The following is a 23,179-nucleotide window of genomic DNA, read 5'->3' as shown; positions in this document are numbered from 1 at the left end:
TACTATGTGAATGAGACATGCTTTGGTTGGAAAAAGTATTAGGAAATAATGTCACAAAAACTAATCAACTGCAATGGAAATTTTAAAATAGGATTATAAAGCCTGGCCTTCACTGTAAATAAACTGTACTTAAATATATGGTTTCTTTTCTCAGAAACTTAAGTCACCTCATACTTCAAATTAATACTCATTTTCTGAACATTTTTAAAAAATTGTTTCCCTGATAAGCTTTACCATACCCCACCCCACCCAAGCTACTTTCTGCTAAAAATATCTCCCCTTGCAATGGTGGAGGTATCATTCACCCCAGACACAATAAGAGGAAGGTGTCAGTGCACTTCTGCTCGTACACTCTTACTCTGCACCAAAACTGCACAAATAAACCAACGGAGAATGCAGACTCGGTTACTGCTTGTGGAAACACCTGCAAAACTCAGGAATCACAGCCCCAATGAGACCATGGTCAAGCTTGTGACTTAGGAATGCAGACAAAGTCTACCTATACGGCTGATTTTTAAAGAAATCAAGAACACAACCCTTCTTTATATTTTTCTTCTCAAATGTCAGAATTACTTTTATAACATACTGACAAGGTCATTTCATAAAGTTATTTTCTACTTTAGATGATGGTTCTGTTTACTTACATTTGCTACAAATACTGTGCTTCCAAGTCTTCCAGCCTGTAATGCATGGATAATCTCATTTGGGATGTTGGGATTATTTAGGATACTGGGTGGGATAGTAATCATTCCTGGGCCACCTGGTCCCATACCCATCCCACCAGTCGTAGCCATCACCTTTTGCATTGCTCTCCTGGCATGTTCACCATCAGGATCCTAAAACAAGCACAAATGGTGTTACGTTTGACCCAGTGACAACGCAAACCATGCTTGCACAGTAAATGATATTCTCAAGACTTAGAAACTGAAAGGTTGTTTGGAAAGCATCTCTCAAATCTATTAACAAGAAAGTCAAATGAACTCAACTACCAGCTTAGAAGAGTCCAGCTAAAGGAACAGGAAAGGAAGAAAAGGCATGAAATATAGCACTAAAAACATAGCTCTCAACTGAACTAAGTAAAAAAGAAAAGCAGGGTAGGGAAGGAAACATGATTAGCTGATATATGTAGAACTGCCAGACTGAAATTAGAGCTTCGTGGGCTTGGTATAGCTGAATCTTACTAATTCATCAGTGGGGCTTTGTAATTTCTGCAAACCCCGTCAATGGCTTCCAGAAGTTTGAGAAACAGTTCTAGACCACACAAGCGCCCCCATCCTTCAAGTCCTTCAGGTGTTGGAGGCATGTGTGTGAGGGCTGCACAGTGAAACAACATCTGGGAAGGTCTGTGAAGCTCTGTACTGACTCTCTTCTTCAACTCTCTGTCCTGTCATTTACCACCATCAGCACTAAAAAAGACACCATAACATGTGAGAGACCTTAGACCCTACGACGCTTCACTCTCAATCTACTCATCTTCCTCCCCAAGAGAAGAGGTGAAAAGAAATCAAGAGGGATGTTTTTTTTGAGGCGGAGCTTTGCTCTTGTTGCCCAGGCTGGAGTTCAATGGCGCAATCTCGGCTCACTGCAACCTCCGCCTCCTGGGTTCCAGCGATTCTCCTGCCTCAGCCTCCCAAGTAGATGGATTACAGGCACCCACCACCACGCCCAGCTAATTTTTTGTATTTTTAGTAGAGACAGTGTTTCACCATGTTGGTCAGACTGGTCTCGAACTCATGACCTCAGATGATCCACCCAGCTCGGTCTCCCAAAGTGCTGGGGATTACAGGCGTGAGCCACTGCGCCCGGCCAAGAGGAATTTAATCAACAAAAAACCTTCTTCCTCGAGGAATATATTTGATTCAGATGAGATGTGAAAGCAGGTTTGAGGAATAACAAACTCACTTTATTTTTTATTTTTTAGACAGGGTCTCACTCTGTCACCCAGGCTGGAGTGCAATGGTGTGATTTCAGCTCACTGCAACCTCCATATCCTGGGCTCAAACGATCCTCCTGCCTCAGCCTCCCAAGTAGCTAGGACTACAGGCATGCGCCACCATGCCTGGCGAATTTTTGTATCTTTTGTAGAGATGAGGTTTCACCATGTTGCCCAGGCTGGAACAAACTCACTTTAAAAAAAAGAAACAAGATGGGCCAACAAGAAGGTTTAGACGGAGTAAAACTTAATGGCACAAACCCACGGGCTCACAGTTTAAGAGTCCCTGAGACAACGAGGCCTCAGACAAATCACAGATGTTAGACAGCGGTCAGCAGCCACCCAGGATCTGCTTGGCCACCACCCCAAAGTCCTTGCAGGGAATGGCCGCTGTAGGCTGTGACCAACACTCTTCATTAGAAACAACAGGCTGGCACTTGCTTTGTAAAATGCCGTCTGGAACCATGACCGTCTTTCCCTGTTCCAAAGTGGGATCACTCAACAATTACACACAGTATTCACAGTGTTAAGAGCTTACTTCTTTGACTTTCAGTGGTCTTCCACTCAGACTATGCTTGTTTAGGACTTCCGCAGCTTTTTTCATGCTCTCTTCCATCTTGAATTCAACAACACTATAGAGTTAAAAGGAAACGAGTCGAGTGAAACCAGTCCTACAAGTTAGAAGGCTCAAATACCAGTAAGTAACTAGACGATACTTACGCACATCCCTTTGGAGGAAGCCAGAGACCAGTCAGAAGAGCAAGGAAGGGGAAAAAGAAGAGAAAAAACAGTAAATACCAATGACAGTTACAAACCAATTAAAAATATGATTTATGTCACAAAGTCTTTTAAAATGAACCCTTCTAAGGGGAAGCTGACAGAAGTGCCTCGCCTCGCCTTCCTTGTTAAAAGCTGGGCTCCTTAATATCTCCTTCTCCTACGCATTACCAGCATTGCACTAGAGCTGCTGACGTTTAATAAGCAGACCTAAATTCAGGGTCTCCAAGAAATCACACCAACTTTAGATCTGCTTTCCTCTGTACTCAATCGAGTCCTTACCATATTCCTCCTAAATCCATCCCTTCCATAAGTTAAGCTCAACCTTTTGATTATTCTAAGCCATTCTATTGCACGACAGAAAATAGTTTATGTTCTCTTTAAACTAGGCCAATTTTGAACATTCAGGTTTTTAATATTTGGTTTACAATTTACTGGCACAAAGGCAACTTTTCGGAATCTTTGGTTCACACAACTTTCAAATTCAGCAAACAACCAAGAGTAACATTTTCTAGACAAGAACACACGTTTTACATTAATTATACCACCGCTAAAATTCCATGCATAATTCACACACAGCCAATTCCTCTGTTAACAAAGAGACAATGCTGCTATTGGTCCCCAGTTATCCAAATTGGGCATCCAAACAGAATACCAAAAAGCTCTTTGGCCAGCCATTTGGAAAAGCGGGACTCCCGTTTGCAAATCCCCTCCCACCCCACTCAAATGTTTGGCAAAATCAAACATAGCTACTGTAACATGAGCACTCACTGCCTTCCTGATTTCATTCGATTCCACGCCACCATACAGTTACATTTTTCATGTAGTAAATCCACAGAAGAAATTCTCTCAGACACTTACCCTTGACTTTCCTTCAGCGTCCATTAAGAGCTCCACGTATGTTACCTCACCAACTACAAATCAGTTTCCAGACGACACATAAACCAAGGGAGAAAAGCCAAGAAAACAATGGGAATTTAGAACAATCATCAGCAACCTTGTATGGAGCCTCTGCCTTATAAGAAAGCCCAGAAACACTCCATATTCTCTAAACCACCGAACTAGGCATTACAAGTGTGCAGTAAAAGTAGGTGAAAACACGTTAACAATATGTCCTTGATTTTCCTCCCACCACAAACAAGCTATTCCACAGATTTCCATATCAATTTCCCTGTCTGGAAGACTCATTCATGACTAGAGGCAATCCAAATCTATAGGAAAGAAGTCTGCATGATTTACTTTTCTGGGGAAGGGAGGAAGTTTTACACATACACTCTCATTGGTGGCAAGTAGGTGAAATGCATACAAATTGCGATGCCATCGGGCTGAGCTCACATGCTATAAATACAAGGACGCACGTATGCGAAGGTATAAGCTCACAGGCACACACGGACGCAGGGCCAGCTTCACGGGTGAGCAACCCGTGCAATCGTACAGAGCCCCGCACTCGGGCCCCCTGAGCTTGGTTCAAGGCTGTTATTGCTGCTATGACATTCTTAGTTTTTTTAACAAGACGGCCCTTGTTTTCGTTTTGTGTTGGGCCCCACAAATTTTATAGCTGGTCCTGCACACAACAGTAGGCTCCGCATCTGTAGAGGCAGAATGTTTGAATATAATAAGATCACAAAACCAGAGCAGCATCTGGATTCTCTTCAGTGAATTAGGCCAGGCTTCATTCTTGCTGCTTTCTAAACCTCCCCATTAAAGGACACAAATAAATTCAAATTTAGGGCTCAGATTTTGTATTTAAACAGTTAAATAGACTCACATGATTCTAATCTACACAAAAGGGAAAACAAAGCATTTCGAAAGTTTCTGCAGATTTTCCTCAAGGTTTGGATTGCCAATTCATGACCACCATGACCAGATGTTAGAATCCATCAAGACAACCACCAAAATGGCTGCTGAACTTGAAGATGGCACACAGAAAACAAATGTGAAGTGTTACCCTGGAGAAAACTATCTCTAACCAGACTCTCCAAAGTCAAAAAATGGGCTTTTGTTGTCCTCTGGATCGGTTTGGTTTAGCAGTAAAAGGGTAAAAATAACCTGCTTAACGGCCTCAACAAGTCCTGCCTATTCCAACTCTTTTGTTCAAAGGACATTAAAATTATGAGGCTACAGGAAGAAAAAATTTTAATGAAAAACAAGATAAAACTACTTTACAAAAAATTTAAAGATCTGAAGGACATATTTATTAATGGCTCTGCACACTGGTTGAATGCAAGAAAGCCAAGTGTTCAAAGTTTACATGTAGAGCCTCACCCTCTTTGTCCTCTCCTGAAATGTTTCAGAACTAAACACACACTTTGCACAAAACAGGAGAGAGAATCATCAGTGCAAAGAAATGAAGAAGGAAATAGGAGGGATCAGTACAATTTACTTTTGGAGTATGCACTCCTGTGGGGCAAACTGAAAAATGATCACAGCCAAGGGACAGCTGTACAAGGCAGCTTTATTTAACCCTTAAAAACCAAAGCAGTTCCAAAAATGCGGCCGCCCTGAGGCCATGTTAAAAGCCATTTGTTTCAAGAGCAGCAGCCATTCAAGGACCACCAACCCTTGTCTCCACTTTGATGAAAATGCCACATAATGTCAAAATAGTGACTGAAGAGGCCCCAAGTTTATTCCCTACCAGCTATGACTACCACCTAGTAACCTTTAAAAAAATAAAAGACTCACAATAATTAATTCAAGAGAGCTGCAACCATGTGGTCGAAATTCAAATCCTGTTGCATGGGAAGTTTCTAGTCTGTGTCCATAAGACATGTGATCAAAAAGCTGTAAGTGCAACCCAGAAACCAAGCAAATCCAAACCAAACTTTTTCCCATGGCCATAACCACTTTAACAAAAAGAGAGGTTTAGAAATTAGGACTTTTTCCACGTAACAGTCTAGTCTAGTAATAACACACCTGACTTCAATCCTTTGTATTAAAAATTTGCTTAAAACGTTCTCCCTCTTTTTACCTCAAATGGTATCATTGTTTAGCAGTCACCCAAGGGTCCAGCATGAGTAGTGCTGTTCCCGAGATCATCAGTAATGATTATGCTCCTCACAAACTCATAAAATTCCAACCTCTACTCTGAGAGACCACCAATTAAGTGTTAAGGGATCTGCAACAGCTGCTAATTCATACTTTCCTACAGGAAAATGGAGCCTTTAAAAGACCACCTCCCTTCTGGTTCTACAATAGCAAAGCAAAGATTTGTCTCATGTAGTCAGCGCAACTATCAACAAGAATGGGAGGGCAAAATTTGCCAAGTAAACACAGTCTGGTCACATTCCATGAAGTGAAGTTTAACGAGCAAACCATCCAGAGCAGATCACACAGTCAGGACTCAGGGGCAGAGGTGACAGCTTGGCAGTAGCAGTAGTCTTACAGAAACGGCACTCGCAGTTATTAATAAAAAATATGGTTGCTCCTCTCCCTGCGTAAACAGGGATGGATTTCACGGAATCCTAAGAGTAGGCTGCTAAGACAAATTCTACTGCAGCCCAAAACATCAAAATATCGAAATGAAAAAACACATTAAAAAATCTAACACCAAATGTTATCTACCTCTATTTAATATGCTCTAAGAAATCATTTTTGACCAACATTTAAGTGAATTATTAAAAACACTGCCTCATTCTTAAAACACAGTAGGAGGATAAGCAGATAAGCAACCCAAAAAGAACTGAGGTGGTCCGTTGCAGCTACTGTGACCTCACTCTCCTGCACAAACCTTTAGCAAAGTGAGTATTTGTTTTTGTGTTCCCATTTACTGTTCAAGTCTGAAAAAAAAAAAAAAAGAGGGAATGCAGAGGCCGAAGCTTCACTGAAGAGAATTCATATGTGATAAGGCCTATAATTTTTTTTTTTCTTTTTAAACAGGGGTTGGCAGGGCTTGCAAGTCAGGCATGTTGTCAAACATTCTTCCGTTCATAACGGTCAATTCTCAGGCTGCCACTCTATCGGGGGAGCGGAGTGCACAGAACACATGCACACTCTTTAATACAAAGACACCTTGAAACATGTCAAAATAATTATTCTACACAACGACTTGGCTTACGGACATGTTAGGAAATGACAGAGCCCATGCTCCTCCTTAATTGCGTGGCAACAACAGAACGGTATTGCTTCCCTAACACTAGAGACCACACAGGGTAAGCCAGACAGGCTGCACTGCTGGGGCTCAACGTAAGTATTCACACATATGAATGCTTTAGCATAACAGGCCTTTCTAAAATCCAGGCTGTGGCCGGGCCTGTAATCCTAGCACTTTGGGAGGCCAAGGCAAGAGGATTACCTGGGGTCAGGAGTTCAAGACCAGCCTGGCCAACATGGTGAAACCCAGTCTCTACTAAAAATACAAAAATTAATTAAAAATACAAAAAAAATACAAAAATTGTGGTGGTAGGTGCCTATAATCCCAGCTACTTGGCAGGCTGGCACAGGAGAATCGCTTGAACCCAGGGGACGGAGGTTGCAGTGAGCCGAGATCACGCCACTTCATTCCATCCTGGGAGAAAGAGCAAGACTCCATCTCAAAAACAAAATAAATAAAATGCAGGCTGCATTTCCAACAAAGGAAAATATGAAGGAGCAAGTAGACTGGGTAGGGATTTCATTTAAACTGAAAATACGGGTCTGCCTAATAGACCCACAACGCAAATTATCTCCAGGAGCCAAGATGGAGGCTTTCTACTGGACTACACTTGCCCTCCGGGCCTTAGTTTTCTGTCAGCTGCAATTTGAAATTTACTTAACGTGGTGCATTAAATACTAACAGAAGGATTAAGTGCTTAAAAGAAATCTTTGCTTACACAAGTTAAACTGACTGCTGCTAAACTTGGGATTGACTGAGGGTAAACTACATCCCCGACCTTCCTTCCTCAACCTGGGCTCTGTTTACTCATTGCAGGTGCAGCTCAGTCCTGCTCTGGTGGCACTGCCCCACCTGGGTGCTGCTGGCTGCCTGGTGAGGCCAGGAGAAGCAGCCCAGCAAGGAGCTTCCACCACTCACACAGGACTTGATGGTCTCAAACAAATGTAGCACAACACTAAGTTTAAAAGCCTAAGATCGCCTTTTCTCACAGAAATCTTATTTTTTCCACCCAGTCCTTATGGTCAATCACTTTAAGTGCATATCCCTGGCCGGGCGCGGTGGCTCAAGCCTGTAATCCCAGCACTTTGAGAGGCCGAGGCGGGCGGATCACAAGGTCAGGAGATCGAGACCACAGTGAAACCCCGTCTCTACTAAAAATACAAAAAAAAATTAGCCGGGCGCGGTGGCGGGCGCCTGTAGTCCCAGCTACTCAGGAGGCTGAGGCAGGAGAATGGCGGGAACCCGGGAGGTGGAGCTTGCAGTGAGCCGAGATCGCGCCACTGCACTCCAGCCTGGGCAACAGCATGAGACTCCGTCTCAAAAAAAAAAAAAAAAAAAAAAAAAAAAAAAAAAAAAAAAAGCCTGTACTCTCAGCACTTTGGGAGGCCGAGGCGGGTGGATCACGAGGTCAGGAGATCGAGACCATCCTGGCTAACATGGTGAAACCCCGTCTCTACTAAAAATACAAAAAACTAGCCGGGCGAGGTGGCGGGCGCCTGTAGTCCCAGCTACTCGGAGGCTGAGGCAGGAGAATGGCGTGAACCCGTGAGGCGGAGCTTGCAGTGAGCCGAGATCGCGCCACTGCGCTCCAGCCTGGGTGACACAGGGAGACTCCCTCTCAAAAAAAAAAAAAAAAAAAAAAGTGCATATCCCTTTACCTGTCAGGATACAAACTGGGGAGCTGTAGCCTGTTAAGTCACTTTCAAAGGCATAAATGACCAGTTCACTTCCTATGTGGATTTTTAATAGGAAATCCTAGAATGCTGCTAAATGCTAAAACTAAAGCTGGAGAATATGCAGCTGGTATGAAAGATGGCAAAAGGATCAAGAGGGAGGGAGGAACATGTGAGACAATCTCCCCCAGGAGTATCCTTAGAAAAAAAAGCTCCCCTCTTGGCCTCTCAAAGCTAGCTACTTTAGTTCCGAGAGGCTGCAATTAGACAGTGCTACAACAACAGAAAATTTCAGTTGAGGACAACTAATTCTAGTTCTGTTCTACTCATTTCCTGAAACAAGGCTAAGATTCATCAGACCTTAAAATGTAGACTGATAAAGAGTACTTAGATTACGACAGCCCAAATCTCTGTGTTTTGGAATTATTTTGAGACTAATACTTTTAGGGTTGTAAGTGCCTCTATCTGCTAGTTCTTCCTGAGTATAGTCTTCAAAACACTTAGAACTTATCGGCAACAGATTTCAAGTAAATATTTCAGATGTAAACTAACCACTTAAACATTTTTTGTATACCAAAACGGGAATAAAAATGTCTTTTTAAAAGCACATAAGAAGAAGAGTATTTCTTAAGGACTCATATGTATGTAAACACAGTAAATTTCTTTAGACCTCACATACTGAATATAAACATTACCATAAAAAGATTACCTTTCTCTTATGAGTCACTTTACCCACAATCCTATACTGCTAATAATTTAATTAAACAGCAAAGTAATTAATTTAACCACTACAGGGGAGCTCTAAACAAGAACATTTTAAGGCTCATTAAAAATAACTGATTTACTGCACACCTGTAATTCTAAATTACACCACCAAAAATACACTGAGAGGGCTGAGCCCGGGCATTCGTAGCAGTATGCCAGGGGAATATGAGAACCAGTTTGGAAGTATCCAAATCAACCACCAGGCTGGCTCCACACTTAAGAGTGCAAAATAGTGAATTGAGGTGAACTGCTTCTACATCCAGAAACACCATGGCTGCTGCTGCTACTACCAGCTTGAAGGTTTCCCAAACCGAATTACTGAATGGTAAAGCAGTAAAAATGTCACCTACTTTATCCAGCATGTCCCAAAACTGGTTCACACACTCCTAAAAATGAAAAAATAATTTGGCCTGCAATCTCTTACAAAATTCTAACAATTACATTTTCAAAGCCACATTCCTGGTTCTTGGAACTACTATACCTTATTATCAATGGAAATAGCAATTCAGCGGTTCAACCAAATCACGAGAACACAAATTTGGAGGTTATTCCAAAAGCTAATTCGAATGAGGCCCAACTGTACTGTACAGAAATTCTAAGCTTCTATTGAAGCAGCAGTCCCAAAAACCAAGAACACTGCATCTGGGATGCAGCATGACACGCCCTCAGACAAAAAGAAGAAACTGCACTCTTGCCCTAGGAGCAATGGCAGGAATGATTTGGCCGATCAAGGCAGGCACATCAATCTCACACCAAAACATTTTTCCATCTGTGTTATCTGGAGAAATACCACGTGGGAGCAGCACGCGTGACTGTCTGGAGAGGTTCACAGTGCCTAGTGCTTCTTGCATGTCATGGTCAAAATAAGTGATGGGACAATGATGGCAGTGCCATTCATAATTTCAAAACCCAATGCAGGGAGCACCAGTACACATACCAAAATGGCCTATCCACGGGGCATCTCTGTCACTGAAATGTTAAATCATTTGACAAATCAAGCTCACATCTCTTTTCATAATGAATGCTCCAGAAAACCAATACCTTTCAGTCATGCAAAGACTCCATGAAGGGTTGTTTGAGTCTAGGTCGGGGTGGGGGCCTCAAGGCAATATACAAATTGTTCTCTATCACGGTGTTGTCTAAACCAGGGCTGAGCAGTCTCTTTAGTCCTAAGTGCCACCAGCAGGGCCAAGAATCAGTAAAGAAAGGAAGACGACAGCAGCACAGGAGGGAAGGAGGAGAGAGAGAGAGGACACCGCAGTGTGCACGGGGGTGAGGATCACAGAGGCAGGCCTCCTCGGGCCTCCTGGTGGCAACAGAGCTTGGTTGCTTCCTCTGCCCTCGGCTGGAAGGTGGATACCTAGGCTATGACAATCCACATCCTAAGGCACCGCGTTACAAAGCAGATACCTTATTTTGAGCTCTCCAATGGCCAACCTACTCTTTTTTTCCCAGAGGGGAAAAAGCCTAATAGTTAAAATACAGGCTAATGTTTTATAGTTTGGAATCTGAGGAGCAAAAGGTCCAGCTACCAAATTTTGATCCCAGGAAGACATCCACAAAATTTTAAACAAGCTATCTTCCCGTGAAACTTAAAAAGCTTAAAAAAAAGAAAGAAAAAAGAAAAAAAAAAAAGAAAAAAGAAAAAAATAAAGAAAAGGAAAGAAAGGAAAAATCTCTCCCACCTAATGTGCAAAATTCAAAAAATTTCAACACAAAAAGGCTCCCCGGAAGCCTAATCGAAGCCTTATTAACCATACTAAACCAGTAAAATCAACTGTAGGCCAAAGGACCATATAAACCATCCTGTTTGACACACAGGGGCATGACCACAAAACAAAACAAACAAAAAAAAAAAACACAAAACAAAACAAAAAAAACTGAGGTGGGGTAAGGGGGCTTCACGCTTAAGCCTGGAAAGAACATGCTCTACCCAGAGCCGCTTCCACTGACCAAAAATAACCAAGGAATTAGCCACAGAAAAGATGACACACCAACCTTCTCACCCTACTCAATCACCAGTACCATTACCTTTTTCTTTAACCAGGTCTTTAAGTGACTGCCATTTCACGTCAAAAGGTATGTTTGTAATGAAGGCTCTGTATCTTTTAGTTGGATTGGCATATGGCTCAAAGCGATTGCCTCCTCTTTTTATGTTTTTCTCCTTCCTCTTCTCATTCTGAGCAGGTCGTTCTCCTTCACTGAATTCAAAAGAGAGAAAAAAAGGTAAAGGGTTTATATGTCAGCACAATGTGAAAGACAATTATTTGATTTGCCAGGTTTACAATTCCACACAAAGTTACATATGACACAAGACTAGTACTGGACAGATGGGGTGGTTCACACCTGCAATCCTAGCACTTTGGGAGCCAAGAACGGGGGATCATTTAAGGCCAGGAGTTCAAGACTAGCCTGGGCAACACAGCAAGACCCTGTCTCTACACAAAATACATATATATAAAACTTAGCCAGGTGTGGTGGCGCATTTGCACTCCCGGCTAGTAGGGAGGGTGAGATGGGTGGATCACTTAAACTCAGGAGTTCCAGGCACCAGCAAGCTATGATCATCCTACTGTACTCCAGCCTAGGGCAACAGAGCGAGACCCTGTCTCAAAAAAAGCAAAGACAAGACTAATGTTGATTTTGAATTAAGACATTCAAACTAAAGGCTCCATGGGGCAAAAAGCATTCCCAAGGAAAAGTACACTTTCCTGGGCTTACGAAATACTCCTATGGAGAGTAACAGAGACAACGCTGAGGCCAACTCCCTGACCAAAGTGTGTTAATTCCAAGACAGAAACAGGAAAAGAGAAGGATGATTTCCAAGACTTCATGGAATGGAAATATGAGGTAGTACACACAGGCCCAACCAATTTTAGCTTCACAAATAAGTGTCTCTCATGGTGTTTAAAAAAAAAAAAAGAGGGGAAAGCATAAAATGATGCAGCCACCATGGAAAACAGTTAGGTGGTCACTCAAAATTAAACACAGAATTACTGTGACCCAGCAATTCCACTGCTAGGTATATACCCAAAAGAATTAAAAGTAGGGACTCATACACGTATGCCAATGTTCATAGCAGCACTATTCATACAAGCCAAAAGGTAGAAACCCAAGGGTCTACCAAAAGATGAATGGAATAAACATGGAATATCCATGCAACGGGATGGATTTTTCAGCCACAAAAAGGAAGGCAATCCTAACAAAGGCTACAACATGCATGAACCTTGAGAGCATTATGCTCAGTGAAATAAGCCAGTCACTGAAGGCCAAATATTGTACAATTCCACTTATTAGATACCTATGATAAGCAAATCCGTACACAGAAAGTAGAACAGAGGTTACCCGGGCCTAGGGGGAGGTAGAAATGGGAAGTTATTCAACACTGAGCACAGAATTTCATTTGGGATGAGAATAAAAGTTCTAGGAATGGGCAGAGGTGAATGCTGCAAAACACCATACTTCACTGCACACTTAAGATGGTTAAAATGGTCTATTTTATGTATATTTTAAGCACTTTTTAAAAATCCAAAAAGGTGGGAAAGAAACCACTCCCTATACAACCCTACTACTTTGAAGCGGGAAACTCGAGTCGGAGCAACTCTGGGAGGAGGAAGACAGCATGCAAACAATCCTGCCTCTGGCAAAGAAGGGTGGCTCCTTTTCTGGCAAGGCCTTCCCCCGTCGCACTCTTTACCTTTGTGTGTTAGGAGCCACCACACTGTAACACCAACCATCTCTAGGTAGCAGCCATCAGACTTGGAAGCCCGGGCACTGGTTGCCAGGGCTCTTCCCTCAGCTGCCAGCTCAAGCGCAATCCCTCTGACTACAGGGAGGCACAGATTAGAGCTGACCAGGAACAAGGGAGGAGCTAGAAGCCACCTCAAGTTTCTTAAGCAACTGAGCCTTGCACTTTTCTGCTTCCTGAGCCCTGTGTCCCGCCAGTGAGAATCCAGTGACTACCAGACCACAGGCTCTACTACAGAATTTGTGATCCATGATAAAACTGGAAACAAAAAAAAGCCAAGACTACAGCATTAACGATTTAAAAAAGTATCTTTAACTGAAGGACCGATCTTTATTCTGGGATATAAATTTCTTCCATGGCAGAAAGTTAGTGTTTAAACACCAGATAGTAGCTGGAGAAGCTACTATTTTAAAATGTTATTTACTTGAGGCCAGCCACGGTGGTTCCCACCTATAATCCCAGCACTCTGGAAGGCTGAGGTAGGCGGATCACTCAAGGTCAGGAGTTCAAGACCAGCCTGGCCAACATGATGAAACCCCATCTCTACTAAAAATACAAAAATTAGCTGGGCGTGGTAGTACATGTCTGCAGTCCCGGCTCTCAGGAGGCTGAGGCAAGAGAATCGCTTGAACCTGGGGGACGGAGGTTGCAGTGAGCCGAGATCGCGCCATTGCACTCCAGCCTGAGTGACAGACAGAATGAGACTCCGTCTCAAAACAAACAAACAAAAAAAAGGATTCACTGGAGACCAGGTGTGGTGGTTCACACCTATAATCCCAGCACTTTGGGAGGTCAAAGCAGGAGAATCTTACTTAAGCCCAGGAGTTCGACACAGTAAGACCCTGTCTTTATTTTTTAAAATAATAATAATTAATCTGAGTGTGGTGTCGTGTACCTGCAGTCCCAGCTACTCAGGAGGCTGAGCTGGGAGGATGGCTCGAGTCCAGGGGGTCAAGGTTGCAGTGAACTATGACTGCACCACTGCACTCCAGCCTCGTTGACAAAGCAAGACTCTGTCTCAAAATTAGTAATGTATTTACTTGGAAAAACTTTAAAAGTCAGAAACTTTGTGTAGTCCCCAAACACAAGAGTGCCAAGCGGTATCCCAGCAAACGTATCACTGGTGTGAGCTACACCCAACTTGACACAAGGTAAAACCAAGGAAAGCAGCTTTCTCTGTGATCTCAACTACACCAGTACACAATCAATAGGTTTCCCTTCCCACGGGCTGGCAGATAAGGTGATGTTATGGCAGCTCCAATCCCTAGATGCCTAGAACGCAACCTACCTGAGTACACAAAACTGGCTTCACACCACAAAGCAGGCCCCACAGGAGAACTACAACTGTTACCCAGGCCACTTGTCTACTCCAAAAGAAAAGTCCTTCACCAAAGTCTGCCAAACAAACTATCTGCCAAATCATCTCCTACTCTTTCCTGGAAAATGATGATGAAAGTGTTAGAAAAACTCATAAAACATAACACAATCTACACATCATGGTCCACCAGAGGATTCACAGATGGAAATGAATTTTAATATTGTTACTTTTGAAGTCCCAAATACTTTAAGATTTACAATAAAAAAACATTCTGACACAGAGTCCATGATGAATATTTCCAGTCTGTTTTCACCAGACTGCTTAAACTCACCTATAAGCTACCAAATGTATAAATAACTAATTATAGCCAAAGCAGGTAACAAAGTGTCTAACCTATATTCCACAGGTGCATACTATGGCTACCAATCAACTACCCAATGTAACCACAGAAGCTAAGCATTTGGTTTGGGGTTAATCCACGTCACATGACTCACCATTGAGAAAGCGGCTCTCACAATGCTTAATGGGCACAGCACCTCTGCAAACAAATCCTTCCCTGGCTAATCATTCCCTCTGAGAGGTTTCCTCAGTAAAGAGGTTAGAACTATCTCTTGTCATTTCCAGCTTTTAAAAAATTGACCCTTTTGGAAATCTACCACCACCAACTCAATTCTTGATAGACTCGTAGAAAATGACCCTCAAAGAAATATCATTCAAGACACATATTCAAGCAGACTGGCCACGGTGGCTCATGCCTGTAGTCCCAGCAGTTTGGGAGGCTGAGGTGAGTTGAGTGCTTGAATCCAGGAGTCTGAAACCAGCCTGGGTAACATGGCAAAACCGTGTCCCTACAAAAAAATACAAAAAATTAGCCAGGCATGTTGATGCACGACTGTGCCCAGCAATGCAGAAAGAAGACAGCCTGGCTCCAGGAGGTCAAGGGTACAGTGAGCCAAGACTGCACCACTCACTACACTCCAGCCTGGGTAACAGAGGGAGACCCTGTCTCAGCAAGGAAAGGGGAAGAGAAGGGGAGGGGAGGGGAGAGACATATTCAAGTTTAGATTATGTCATGGTATAAAAGTGATGTCCTGAAAAGCTCTTTTTTTAACATGTCCAATCCTATTTTCTCATTATCTTCAGGATAAAATTAGGGGAATATTCTTCTCTAGTCCATGTATATGTATACATAAAAACTTAACTCTGCAAGTCTTTTTAACTTTTGGCTGGGCGCGGTGGCTCCCACCTGTAATCCCAGCACTTTGGGAGGCTGAGGCGGGCAGACCACCTGAGGTCAGAAGTTCAAGACCAGCCTGGCCAACATGGTAGAAACCTGTCTCTACTAAAAATACAAAAATTAGGCCAGGCATGGTGGCTCACGTCTGTAATCCCAGCAATTTGGGAGACCGAGGCAGATGGATTATCTTAGGTCAGGAGTTTGAGACCAGCCTGGCCAACATGATCAAACCCTGTCTCTACTAAAAATACAAAAATTAGCTGGGCGTGGTAGCAGGCGCCTGTAATCCCAGCTACTCGGGAGGCTGAGGCAGGAGAATCACTTGAACCCAGGAAGCGGAGAGTGAAATGAGCTGAGATTGTGCCAATGGACTCCAGCCTAGGCGACAAGAGTGAAACTCCGTCTCAAAAACAAAACAAAAACAAAAATTAGCCGGGCATGGTGGTAGGCGCCTGTAATCCCAGCTACTCGCTACTTGGGAGGCCAAGGCAGGAGAATCACTTGAAAGGGAGGCAGAGGTTGCAGTGAGCCAAGATCACGCCACTGCACTCCAGCCTGGGCAACAAGAACAAAACTCCATCTCAAAAAATAAAAAATATATTAAAAATACAGTTAATGCCTGTAATCCCAGCACTTTGGGAGGCCAAGGTGGGTGGATTGCTTGAGCTCAGGAGTTCAAGAACAGCCTGGGCAACATGGTATAACCCCATCTCTACAAAATATTAGCTAGGCATGGTACCATCTGCCTGTAGTCCTATTTACTCAGAAGGCTGAGGTGGAAGGATCGCTTGAGCCCAGGAGCTGAAGTACACTGGCTCTGGCTGGCTTGTTTTAAAGCCTGAACAGCAGAGGGCTAGGAGTGAATCAGTGATCAGTACACTGCACTCCAGCCTGAGGGACAAGAGTGAAACTCCATCTCAAAAAAAAAACCAAACAACTAATAAAAAGATTGTGCCTCTAACCTGCAAAAGACTACCAAGTAGTGACTGCCTACACTCTCTTAACGTCTTCATGCCGTTCCCATGCATAACACTCACTACTTTTGAAGTTTCTAAATCAAGGGTCGAGTGCAGTTTGAAACGGCAATCCCAATACCCTGAAATTGTGATCACATCTCCTGAGGGACAAGGATCCCTCTGCCCGCGTGAGAACCATCCCTTATATAAAGTGACTCATCACAGAAATCCCATTAGTCCTGTGCTGCTCTAATGCATGTAAGGTGTGGAGAGCACTATTCACAGCACCATCCCAGCTCCAAGGCCACCACTGAGCTACCCACATGACTCAAGCTCTTTCCGTCTCTAGTGCTTTACCAGCAAAACCAGCACAACCTGTATGCATGGTAGCTCAGAGGGACACTGTGACAATCAACAAAGAATGGCATTACAAAAAGCAGCTTATCTAGGGAAGTAGTACTGCATGTCGCTAAGAGCTAGGGTCACCCTGTCGTCACTAGGCCTCGGTCCTATGGAGGTTACCACCTACATGCTTACAGCTTTAAAAGAGACTCTTGGCCGGGCACGGTGGCTCAAGCCTGTAATCCCAGCACTTTGGGAGGCCGAGACGGGCGGATCACAAGGTCAGGAGATGAGACCACCCTGGCTGACACGGTGAAACCCCGTCTCTACTTTAAAAAAATACAAAAAACTAGCCGGGCGAGGTGGCAGGCGCCTGTAGTCCCAGCTACTCGGGAGGCTGAAGCAGGAGAATGGCGTGAACCCGGGAGGCGGAGCTTGCAGTGAGCTGAGATCCGGCCACTGCACTCCAGCCTGGGCGGCAGAGCGAGACTCCGTCTCAAAAAAAAAAAAAAAAAAAAAAGAGACTCTTGGCACACAGTAACTGAGGCAATGATGTATTTTTCTACCAATAATTTTATCGAGAAGGGTAGAGAGGCGGACTGATTTACTCCTAGCCTTCTACTGTTCAGCTTTTAAAACAAGCCAACCAGAGCCAAAGCTGAGAAAACCTAGGCATTACAATCATTATAAACTACCAAAGGGACAATTTAGCTTTTAACCCTAGGACTGCAAAATATGGTAATGGGGAAGCCCACTGGAGAACCACCCCTCCCAAAAAAACAAGCAAGCTAATCTTCGCAGGCTAGTATCTCTTTCCCTAACCAGAAAAAAATCAAAGAGCAGAGTGAAAGCAAAGACCTGGCAGCATGCATTCAAATAATCCAAAACCCTGTCTTCTAATCTTGAGCTCACAATCTGACATGCCTCCAAAGTCCTTTTCACCGAATAAACAATCACTTTTTTAAGTACAGCAAACACTCAAATGCATTGTATAGAGAATCTGATTTAAATAAAACAATTCAAATGACTGTTTACTGAGTGGTTACCAAGGTAGTATTATGAAAGCAGCAAGCTGCCTGGGAGTCAGGATGGCCTCCCCTGGAGTCTTTAGATCAAGTTCCTGAACCTGGATTTAACTGTTTAAAACAAAGTTTTCTTGATTGTAAAAACAGAGTCAACCCTAACAGTACCTCCTCGGGAATCTAACCCTAAATACATATTTTTATTTTTAAAAATAACCAATCCATCTGTGTCTGATTCACCCACAAAACTGCTCAGGAAGGGGCTGGACATGGTGGCTCACGCCTGTAATCCCAGCACTTTGGGAGGCCAAGGTGGGCGGATCACGAAGTTAGGAGATCAAGACCATCCTGGCTAACAGGGTGGAATTCTGTCTCTACTAAAAAAATACAAAAAAATTAGCCAGGCGTGGTGGTGGGCACCTGTAGTCCCAGCTACTCGGGAGGCTGAGGCAGGAGAATGGTGTGAACCCAGGAGGTGGAGCTTGCAGTGAACTGAAATAGCGCCACTGCACTCCAGCCCGGGCGACAGAGCGAGACTCTGTCTCAAAAAAAAATAATAATAATAATAATAATAAATAAAATAAAATAATAAAAATAAAAATTAAGAAGGGGAGCAAGCTAAGTCACTGAATTTATTTATGATACAACATTTAAATTTTTTTAAAAAACCTATACATTCCCCTAAAATGAACTTTTTTTTTTCCTGACTATACCCTAACGCTGAATCTTGACTGACTTTAAATGCAACAGATTTCTCATCAAAATTAAGCAAATCCTCTTCTCACACCCAGGAGAGAAGGAACTGCAAAACAAGATTTCCAACCTGGGTTCCCAGATGGAGCTTGCTAGCTCACTGCATTTTTGGTGCATACTCCACTCCTGGTAGAGACTGAAGTCCAAAGAATCAAGTTTCTATTTTCCTCCTGTCTCTCAAAGGCTTTCAAGATAAAAATCTAAATTCACTGCCCATTAGCTGGCCACCAGTGCTCCAACCTTAAAACGCTACAGCAACTTCAGTGTTTCGTTTTGTTTTGGTAGAGACAGGGTTTCACCATGTTGCCCAGGCTGGTCTTGAACTCCTGAGCTCAAATAGTCCTCTCACCTCAGCCTCCCAAAGTGCTGGGATTACAGGTGTGAGTGTGAGCCACTACACGCAGCACAACTTCAGTTCTTAATAAAGCATATACTCAAATCTCTGCTCTTTGGATACTCTCTTCTCTGCCTCTCCCCAACCATCTTCTACACCACTTTCACACGTCTTCCTGTCATGGAGGAACAGGTCCCTGCCGCCAGCAGGTGGCAGGGGTCACCTCCTCCATTCTTTCTACCAAGCAACTCCACTAACTTCTATCACAGCATAATTACCTTACTACAGATACGTTAATGGCCTCTCCACTCTGCATGGAGTGCAGACGTATAGGCTTCTAAAGAGCTTTCCTTGTTAAGACTTGTAATGAAAAAAAAAAAAAAAAGTTTTCCACAGGCTCTATCAAAAATATCCAAGTGTTGCCAGCTTCCTAAACTATCCTCTGTGAAGCCAGTACTACACTTTGAGACTATGAGGCTCTTTCTCACAAGGGCTATTTTATTCTACAACTTGCAGGTTCCAATAGTCCACATGTATTTGTAAAATGACTCAGTCACAAAATGACTATTTGAAAATGGAAGGGGAAAATGGAAAATTTGAAATGCACCCCAGATGCTATAATCTATTAATTTACCCTCTCACCTAGCAAGGTTCTACCAGCAATCCTTCCTGCATACGGTAAATTTATCTTAAAGCCCTCCAAATATCACCCTCAGAAACCCCACCAGCTTCCGTAGATAGATGCTGAAAAAGTCAAAATTAACACATTCCTTCCCAGAGTTTTAAATAGTAAAATGCTGAGAACAGAGGAAGCTTTTCTCTTCATTTCTAAGAGCCAGTAACCATGGTATTTTACTTCTTCCTACCTAAGGAGGGAAAGAATCTAGAATTTTCTCCAGATTTATTATCTAACAATATAGCTAGCACTTAGGGAACGCACTTAACGTAAACGCTCAACTACGCAGGGCACAGCAGCTCACGCCTGTAATTTCAGCACTTTGGAAGGCCTAGGCAGGAGGATGGCTTGAGCTCAGGGGTTTCAGACCAGCCTGGGCAACACCCGGAGACTCCGACTCTTCAAAAAATAAAAAAATTAGCCGGGCATAGTGGTGCTGAGCCTGTGATCCCAGCTACTTGGGAGGCTGAGATGGAAAGATCGCTTGAGCCCAGGAGTTCGAGGCTGCAGTGACCTGTGATCGTGCCACTGCATCCCAGCTTGGGCAACAGAGGGAGACTCTTTCTCAAAGAAAAAAATTAAATATATAAGTGCTCAACCACATTCACTTTTAATCTCCATAAACTAAGTTTCACACATTACAATATGAGGAGAGCAAAATCACAGACAGAAAGGAAAAACGGAGGGAGTATTTAATGGCCACACTTTGTTTCCGATGATGAAAAAGTTCTTGACATCAAGTAGTAACTGTTACAGCATACTGGGTCAGTGCACCCATTATCCCTGAATTGTAAGCTTAAAAATGGTTAAAATGGCAAACTCTACGTTATGTCTATTTTATTACAATGAAATAAATGTCTGGGAAATTCAATGTGTACCCAGGCTTCTCCCTTCCCGGCCGCTGATCTTGGAGCCAAAACCTCTCTCTCTCGCTCGTGTCTGTAATCAGAATGAATGAGTTTCACCGGGGCACAGGTCGATGCTTCCCCCCTTTAAAGAAACTTTTAAAAGCCAAGAAGTGAAACAGCACCGAGCAGGACTCGAAAAGCTGATGGAGCCTGGAAGGAAATGAACCCGCCTCATGACAGAACAGCTTCCCCAGAAACACGGGAAAAAGGGGATTCCTTCCTCGACTTCGTGTCTGCTTCTGAGGGTGAAGGTTGAGCAGCAGATCCCATCTCTCCACTAATACCTGCGGCGCACCCGGGGAAGAGCGGGAAACAGCGAGGGACTTGAGCCAGGGCCAGAGCGTGGGGCGAGGGGGCTGTGCCGAGGAAGGCACTTCCCGCGGAGCGGGATCGGCGCGCGGGGACTGAGGGGCGGGGCAGGAGGGGAGCCCCCCGACCCGGCCTCGCGGCCCTTCCTGACGCCTCCCCCGCTCGGTTACCGTTGACTGGGGGTGACTGCGCGCGAGACCCCGGGTGCGCACCCCCTCTTCTCCCCCCACGTTACGGATCGGAAAACAGACCCCGGGAGGAGAGGGGATTGGGGGGTGAAACCCAGCTTCCGAGGTTACCCTCCCAGGGAGCGGTCGGGCCGGCCTCGGAGGCTCTCCCGTCCGGGCCCGCGCCATCAACCACCATGCGCAGCGGCTGGGCCTGAGGCCTCGGCGACGGGGTTGGCCCCGGCCTGGAGGGACTGAAGGAGCCGAGGCTCAAGGCCCGGGATAGGGGACGATTCTGGAGGCTCCCCCGGCTCCCCGCTCACGGCCCGAGACGCCGCCACCCTGGGCAAGCGGTATGGGAACAGCCGGGACCGAGGCCGCGCCGGGGCTAGGCCGCCAACAGACCTAACGGAGCCGCCGGCCGCGGAGAGGAACCCTTACTCCGGGCAAGGGACCATGAGATACTTACCCCTTAGGGCCCGGAGCCCCGTTGCCGCTCGGCACGCCGGGCGCGCCGCTCTCTTCCTCCATTTTGATCTCCGTCGCCGCCACCTCGGCCGCCGCTTCGACCCCTGCCGCCATTTTCTCCGCGTCTGGGCTTTGTGTGAGCGAACGGGCTGCACCGCGCTGCGCCTGCGCGCCCACGTGACCCAACGCGACCAGTAGCACTTGCGCGCGCCGCTGCCGGCTGCCTCCTTGGGCCCACCCGCCCCGGGCCACGCCCCCGCCGCGCGCAGGCGCAGACAGGCAGCTGTTGATCCCTTCACTCTCAAGATACACTCGCGTTAGGCATTGACGGGTTGTGCCGGGCGCGCGTCCTCGGAGTCCGATAGAGGAAACATCTCCCCACGCCACCGCCCACACACACACCTAGACCTAGTCACAACCAGAGCTGGAGCAGAGGGGAAGCAATGATCCTGTCTAGGGATTCCTGGAAGTTTTAGATCAAGCTTGTCCAACCCGCGGTCCGGCACACGATTCGTAAACTTTCTTAAAACATTGTGTCCAGCCGGGCGCGGTGGCTCAAGCCTGTAATCCCAGCACTTTGGGAGGCCGAGACGGGCGGATCACGAGGTCAGGAGTTCGAGACCATCCTGGCTAACACGGTGAAACCCCGTCTCTACTAAAAAATACAAAAAACTAGCCGGGCGAGGTGGCGGGCGCCTGTAGTCCCGGCTACTCGGGAGGCTGAGGCAGGAGAATGGCGTAAAAACCCGGGAGGCAGAGCTTGCAGTGAGCTGAGATCCGGCCACTGCACTCCAGCCTGGGCGACACAGCGAGACTCCGTCTCAAAAAAAAAAAAAAAAAAAAAAAAAAAAAAAAAAAAAAAAAAAAAAAAAAAAAAAAAAACATTGTGTCTTTTGTGTGATTTATTTTATTTTATTTTTGTAACGCAATTGCGCGGTTTTCCAGCGCGAGCTTTGTAGGCAACAACGGAACGGCATGGAATAATATCAGAGTATTATCCGTAATTCGCATTATAATTGTAAACAGTTCGGCCAGAAGAAATGGAAAACTGTTAAAATTCACTAATAATGGGGCCAGGCGCGGTGGCTCACGCCTGTTATCCCAGCACTTTGGGATTGGGAGGCCCAGGCGGCGGATCACCTGAGGTCAGGAGTTCCACACCAGCCTGGCCAACATGGTGAAACCCTGTCTCTACTAAAAATACAAAAATTAGCTGGACGTGGTGGCGGGCGCCTGTAATCTCAGCTACTCGGGAGGCTGAAGCAGGAGAATCGCTTGAACCCAGGAGGCGGAGGTCGCAGTGAGCTGAGATCATGCCACTGCACTGCAGCCTGGCAGATAGACTGAGACTCCATCTCAAAAAACAAAAAGATAACTACTGAGTACTGGGCTTAATACCCAGTACTAAGTGATGAAATAATGTGTACAACAAACCCCCATGACAAGTGTTTACCTATTTAACAAACCTTCACATTTACCCCCAAACCTAAAAGTCAGAAACACAAAATTTAAAAAAACATTAATGGCCGGGCGTGTCGGCTCACGCCTGTAATCCTACCACTTTGGGAGGCCAAGGTGGGCAGATCACTAGGTCAGGTGATCAAGACAATCCTGGCCAACATGGTGAAACCCTGTCTCTACTAAAAATGCAAAAATTAGCTGGGCGTGGTGGCGGGCGCCCGTAATCCCAGCTGCTGGGGAGC

General features: G+C 44.8%; 1 protein-coding gene across 34 annotated transcripts in view; it reads right to left on the bottom strand.

The window, feature by feature from the left end:
- HNRNPM (heterogeneous nuclear ribonucleoprotein M) overlaps positions 1-21,614 on the bottom strand; it is a 43,641-nt gene extending 22,027 nt beyond the window's left edge. For 6 of the 34 annotated variants that reach the window (XM_077979796.1, XM_077979805.1, XM_077979793.1 and 3 more), the window contains exons 1-5: positions 21,478-21,614; positions 11,270-11,439; positions 3,547-3,624; positions 2,472-2,565; positions 645-836 (exon numbers count right to left, since the gene is read on the bottom strand). In XM_077979796.1, coding sequence (XP_077835922.1) covers positions 645-836; positions 2,472-2,549 — 270 coding nt within the window. In that variant the 5' untranslated portion in view covers positions 2,550-2,565; positions 3,547-3,624; positions 11,270-11,439; positions 21,478-21,614. Of the gene's footprint in view, positions 1-644; positions 837-2,471; positions 2,566-2,653; positions 2,662-3,546; positions 3,625-11,263; positions 11,440-21,477 lie in introns of all 34 variants that reach the window. The other 28 variants (XM_077979795.1, XM_077979804.1, XM_077979792.1 and 25 more) reach the window with 8 other exon arrangements.
- Positions 21,615-23,179: the final 1,565 nt, after the last annotated feature.

This window comes from Macaca mulatta, chromosome 19, assembly GCF_049350105.2.
Source record: "Macaca mulatta isolate MMU2019108-1 chromosome 19, T2T-MMU8v2.0, whole genome shotgun sequence".
NCBI classification, from domain to species: Eukaryota; Metazoa; Chordata; class Mammalia; order Primates; family Cercopithecidae; genus Macaca; species Macaca mulatta.
Note: the sequence above shows the minus strand (reverse complement) of the source record. Positions and strands in the feature narration are given on the sequence as shown.